The following is a 6,700-nucleotide window of genomic DNA, read 5'->3' on the forward strand; positions in this document are numbered from 1 at the left end:
CCAATGCATTTTCCTTTTTTGTCAAAAGGAAAAAAAAGCTGGGTGGATAATAAAGTTCACAATGCTGTGAAAAATGTTTTTGATGAAGAACAAAACATAGGTTAGAAAATATGAAAATCTATTTTAGACTTTCGAAAGTTGCAATAGAGGACAATTTGTATATTACGTTACCCTAATTAGTAATTGGCAGACATGTTGAGTGAACAAGAGTTGTCGAAAACCTGTGATTTATTTCTACACATAGGAGGCCCAATTTGTTTTTATTTTATTTTAATAAGGCTTTGTAAACGTGCCTCGGCTAACATTGAATTCTTCCACGTCGGTCTTAGACAGTGGTTCTTAACCTTTTACTGCAGCTTTGCACCCCTTTAATTCTCATTCGTTAAAAAAAGTGTATAATGTTAATAAATACCTAGGTTTGATTAAACAAAGCATGTGTACTTACGTGCATGTGCTTAATTTGTGTTTAGATGATTTACCTTCTAAAAAAATCTGGCCATGTCTCGCACCCCCAGAAAGGGCATCTCACACCCCCAGGGGGTGCATGCACCCCAAGTTAAGAACCACAGCTCTAAGTGAATCTATAGGTTACAGTCGAATGGGACCTTGAAGTGAAAGATGAGATAATTCCCGCATCACTGAGGCAATGAGCAACACAGCAGGCTGTCATTTTCATCGGTAAGTAAACAAGTACAATATTTTATGAAGTTAATACTATCATTCATTCTTCTTCATCATCATCATCATCAGTAATGATCCAACCATTGCCGGAAGAAGGCTTCTCTACGATTTCGCCATTTTCTCATGGTCTCGTGTTGCCATGACCAATCGAGATGCTGCACACCTGACGATTTTCATTGCTCCGTCTCCACAGGGGTCACGTCCTCTCGGCAATGTGCCACCCTTTTCTGAGGACGACGAACAAGGCATTTGACTCAAGTGGACATTAATGAAGTTGTTCAAGCTCTCAGAAACCAGGGCCTAAGTAAGATATATATTTTAAAAAAAAGTATTTAGAAATAATATAATGTATTGAGAAGCAGCTACACAGAAGACAAAAAAATACACATTACATATTACGTGCAATGAAGAAGGGCCATTTCCTGAAATGTCACAGAGTATATATTTTTTCCTGTTAAGGCCACTGTTATTGACGAATGTGTTGAGTGTAAAAAATAGCAGGGTAGTCAGACAAGGAGACTTGCTTTGGTCAATGTTATTCACAGTAGCATTAGAATATGTTTACAGAAAATAGGATTGGAGACATAAAGGGAAACAAAACGAATGAATAAAATAGTAACTCTCTCGCATTTGTTGTTGACAGTCAATAGAACAATCAATGGAAATAGATGACGGGACATTATTGAATATATCTCGAATGTTACGCATTAAAACTAAACTAAATAAATGCCCATTTTTATACAATTTTGTTTTGTTTTGCAAATTGGAAAATATATCCATAATATTAACAGCATTACAAAAATTTGTGTTGTTATAATAAATCACATTTATTAAATAGCCTTTCCACTAGGCACTCAACGCACTGTACATCACAAAACAATCATAGGACATGGGAAGGACAAACTAAGAAGGCAAATAGAATCTAATTCGGAGAACTCAAAGCAAGAGAAAATAAACGCATCTTGTGGCGGGTTTTAAACACATCTTTTTTTCATATTACCAATTGACACAGTGCTGCGTATCCTGATTTGATAGAAAAAAATTCTAAAATAATTTCCACTTTTAATTATACATCACCGTGTAAAAGTGTTCAAATTCTGCAGTTTAGTATTTTCGCAAAAGCGAGGCCTTCACAAAAATGAGAATGCTTTACATTTCAAAGGCAAAAGTTGATCTTTTGCTCGATTGACTTTTCTTGGATCATGTGAACACTCCAAACATCAACCTTCATAGTCCAGTGGCAACACCGATCCAATCATAAGCAGATCCACATTTCAAAACATTGATTTCCCCTCTCCCATATGAACACCCTCAAATGGGGTCAATTTTCAAAATCTGACCTTCCATTTCATCTATGCAAAAAGCCCGACAGACACTGCTAAAAGTTGTTTACAAGCTTATAGACCAATATTTTATTTTTCTGCTGTACAGAAACACGGAGTATATATAAAAAATAAAATAAAACCCGTATTACATCGCTGTCGATTCACACACACACACACACCCGCGCGCATTGCGCATGTGACAAACGAACTTAGGTGCCTTTACACACTCACGCCGACGCGCTGCATCACGTGGCTTCTAGGTTCTAACGGTCCCACCGCTGTCCCTTGCCCCCTGTAGGCTGTCCCCCCCCGCCCCCCCCTTAGGCACAAATCGCACGCAAACACAACAAACTCACTCATGCTCAATTGGACCCAAGAGTGGTACCCGCCCACCACTTCGCCTCTGCAAGCGCTACAATTCGAGGATACCATTGACCGATTGGTATCCCAAGCCGGTAAATCTTACACATTGACGTTTGTCAAACTTGACAGCCCTGTTATGGGTACGATTTACACGTGGGCGCAGTGCTATTTAGGCTCCGTGAAGCACTCTGCGTTTCTCATTGAGCTCGACCAAGACGGAGCGATCCACCAGGCTTAAATAGCTCTCCACCAACACGCGCAAATCGCGCATTCTAATGTCTAAATCTAATTGTTATTGACTGCAGTGTAAAAGAGTGGCATTGACATCACCATGGCGCCTAAGCCAGACTAAGTGCATTTTAAGACCATGTCCAGTGCCAAAGGTTTTTTTTAATAAGTGGTTCATCGGATGGACCCGAATGTTCTAGGTTAAAATGAAAATAAGGAGTCACCTCTTGAGCCATCTTTACAGAGAGCCATCTCCATAGCTGAGCATCAATAGCTTCCTACTGTATGTGTACCCGATAAACATTATTACAGGGTGGTTTACAAATAACATTGCCAGTGCCAGATGACATCTCCATCACAACCATAGGGACACAAATAATGATTTGGAATCCTGCCCACAAGGGGCATACCCACCATGGTGAAGCTCCTCTGTGGCCATGGTAGGGGTCAGGGATCCAGAGAGCATAAAGAACAAACCCAACGTCAGTAAAGGAAATGTGTAGGTCCTGTTAAAAATTCCCGACACATATGTTCTTGCAGACGCGTGTTTTAATGTTGCATCCATGCTGGATGGCCCTTTCCTAACCCACCAGCGGGCTCCGTAATAATCCCCTCAGCCTGCCTCGCTTGATCTTAATTCTCTCCAAAACCTTTTCTGGATGCTGAGGCTGAGCATGCCTCACTAATTATTGCAATTTGTGACGTCCTCTTTATTATTGGGGTGGGGGGATGGGGCACCAGAGCATCCTGCTAATCCCGAGGGAACATGGCCTGTGAAATGACCACAGGACACGTTCTGTTGTGATTTTCGTACAAAACAAGTATCCTTCCTCTACAGATCACCCAGGTTGCCACTGGCTCTGCTCTATCCAGTAGTGAGCTCCGCTGCCCAATGATGTTGATTACGCTGAGCAGTACTCTTCCCAATATATGTGTTCGAGACACACTCATCAATTCTCAACACCTGGGGTGTGATAGCAATTGAAATTCCATTCTTGCTTTTAACGATATAAATCTATGTCAGTGCTGCTGGTGTCTTTTCTTAGATGCTAAAAAAATACATAATGTTTTGTGATAACAGTCTATTGGGCAGTTTCCATTGACAACTCAAATCGAACCACTTCACAGACCTCTGAGATAGGGCGATGGCAAGCCTAATTTCTGGGAGTGGAATGCTGTAATCAGTTCTAATGGGCCGCCTGTTTTTCCTCTCAGCAAGCTGGAGTCACCTCCTGTATTAGCCAAGGTTTCTGGAGAGGTGTGAAACCGATACACGGCACTCCCGTGGACAGCTGTGTGGGCTACGCATTGCCACCGTCCCATTGTCGTTCCTGACAAGCGGAATGGCAGGTTCTTCTCCTCGGCGAGCTTTTGGACAGCGGTGCGGTCAGCTGAAGCAACTGCCGAGTATCTGCGGAGGCGCGCTCCAAGCAGAGCCCTCAATCCCCTGGCTCAGGCAAATGGACGACATGGACACCTGTCCCCTCAGGACCACCGGCACTTACCGATGTTTCTCCACGTGGTAATTAGGTTACATGGAGGGGGTTATCGGTCCCTTGCATCATCACGCCGGAAACCTTGTTAGCCATTGTGGTGAGTGTGACATTACCTCCTGTATACTCGGCTGACTTCTGTGCCTTTCCCCCTACGGCAGCACCCGCATCACACCACCTTTTGTTACCATCTGGCACCATGAGGAGGCAGGGCTTGTTATGGCACACAAAGAAAAATATCCCCCGTGTAGCCTTAACAGACTGTAGGGGCAAGTACTGTTAGCGAGCACCTATGAAGGCCGGAACAGTGGCACACGAGGGGGTGGGTGGGCGGCTAGCACCACGCCCGACCGCCTTTGTCTCCCCAGTGGCGATGTTTACTACACACCGCACCAGGTACACATTTGAAGCTGAGTCGACCTAGCGGAGGCCCATGACCGGTTCAGATAATCGTCACTGGGACTAGATCTCGGGTCGCCGGGTTCGTAGCGCAGCACGCTAAGCACTGCACCAACGCCCCCATAGGGAGCATCACACACATATGACCACGCACGCTCTGCAAATATAAAGTAACAAGCAGTACATAACCCTGCGATGTATACATGTGGAACTATGTAGATCAACTGCATTCATGCCTCCGATGCAAACGAAATATTGTTTCTTTGATGGATCTCTCTCTCTCTCTCGGTAAATAAATAATTAAATGCTTGATTGTGCTGGAGCAATGCCCTGAGAAAAATATATACCCATATCACGTAAGCCTTTGTTCCGAGGGAAGACATTTTATTTTTACTGTGGTGCAATCAGAGATGTCAATTGTGCTTTTAATAGGGTTTTGAAATTGGTGCTAACATACACTTATGAGCGGAATGCCAAAACGTCACTCTTATCGGTTGTGGTCTATTGTATCGATGTGATTTCATAACTATGCATGGACATTACCACATATGTTCACAATCAGAGCAATGTGAGGCAATGTCATAAGACAATCACTCTATAAATAATGTGCATCACAATCATGGGAACAAAATACAATACGGTAAGAGGTGAAAAGTTCTTCACTGAACTCGTACAGCACCGATAGCTATTGCATATTTATTAAATTATACATTTATGCTTCTGCATTATTTATTAACTTAAAGTTACAAGCAATTGAGACCTGATTGAGATTGAGATGCTTCTCTGCTTTCGCTCCGCACTCGGGTCATGGCAGTATAATTGTTCACGATACAATATCAATATTCATGACATGACAATTGCCATGGCATCAGTATTTCGCATATTTATTGGCAAATTTGTTGTATTGAGTTTTATTATGCTTTTTTTATACACAATCAAAATAAAGATTAATTAAAACTTCTTCAACTGTAATTCACTTAACATAAGCCTGTCATTAAAAAAAGAAATTCTAAATCTCACAATGTTATATGGTTTATAAATGGAAGATTCTGTCTAATGACATCGTTAAGTCGCCATTCTGTCAATCCGAAAAATTAATTTAATGATTGGTCTCAGCCACAGCTTCTTGGCCTCAAATGGTCCGACTGTGTTTGCAACACCGAAGTCTCGTAGAGGACCGGTCTTCTTGGCATTGATGATATGATCGCTCAAGACGACTCCGTCCATGTGGTCTTCATAATAACGGGGGGGGGGGGGGTGGTTTGTTTGTTGGTGGGTTCATGCCACATTTATATTTATGCAATCTAACCCTAAAAACATTTCCTCTGAATAATGTTGGTCGCGACAAGCCCCACGTGTTAAACCCATGTGGCCTTGTTGCAAAAATGGAGGACGATGCTCCCGCAAACCGTGCCCTGCTTGTTACATATCCAGGCAAAGAGTTTATCTCGACCATCTCTCGCGAGCTTTGTCAGCAGTAGCAGAATTAGTCGCCATGTCTGGACGCGGTAAAGGCGGTAAGGGGCACGGCAAGGGAGGCGCAAAACGCCATCGTAAGGTGCTGCGCGACAACATCCAGGGAATCGCCAAGCCCGCCATCCGCCGCCTCGCTCGCCGCGGCGGTGTGAAGCGCATCTCGGGCCTCATCTACGAAGAGACCCGCGGCGTGTTGAAGGCCTTCCTTGAGAACGTCATCCGCGACACCGTCACCTACACGGAGCACGCCAAGAGCAAGACCATCACCGCCATGGACGTGGTCTACGCCCTCAAGCGCCAGGGCCGCACTCTCTACGGCTTCGGAGGCCGAGTGCCCATCTCTCGCACACTAAACCAACCCAAAGGCTCTTTTCAGAGCCACCCACCTCTTCTAAACTGCTTGCGCGCCAGTGTTACCAAACCGTTCACGAAATAAACACTTTATTAATGGGTTGTTGCTCGCCAATTCCTCGTGAGCGTGAACCGGGCTCTTCGCGTGGACGCGCGGTGGCTCGAGGTGCCGTCTGCTGCCGCTCTGCTCGGTTAAGATGTTTTCTTGTTCATGTTTTGTGTTTGTTGCGGTTGCACCCGATTCAAGAGCCGAATGGCTCACAGGGCTATACCAAATACATGGAAATGAAACTTAATATCTATCACGGCACCGTCCAGTCCGACGGACTCGTGGGTTGGTCCAATCTGTCGTGGGACCGGCCTAAACTTGCGGAAGCTCTTCTA

The 6,700-nt window shown here is 44.1% G+C and overlaps 1 protein-coding gene across 1 annotated transcript; it reads left to right on the forward strand.

The window, feature by feature from the left end:
• The first annotated feature begins 5,984 nt into the window (after positions 1 to 5,984).
• Positions 5,985 to 6,401, forward strand: LOC116942773 (histone H4-like). Its single transcript, XM_032955036.2, has one exon. It carries the CDS (start codon positions 5,985 to 5,987, stop codon positions 6,399 to 6,401), a length of 417 nt encoding a protein of 138 aa, XP_032810927.2.
• The last annotated feature ends 299 nt before the right edge of the window (positions 6,402 to 6,700 follow it).

This window comes from Petromyzon marinus, chromosome 16, assembly GCF_048934315.1.
Source record: "Petromyzon marinus isolate PM22_M1 ecotype Great Lakes invasive population chromosome 16, UKy_Petmar_22M1.pri1.0, whole genome shotgun sequence".
Lineage (NCBI taxonomy): Eukaryota > Metazoa > Chordata > Hyperoartia > Petromyzontiformes > Petromyzontidae > Petromyzon > Petromyzon marinus.

Bases quoted from the DNA above. Each gene is read 5' to 3' on its own strand.
- LOC116942773 (XM_032955036.2), top strand. From the start codon at position 5,985: ATGTCTGGACGCGGTAAAGGCGGTAAGGGGCACGGCAAGGGAGGCGCA.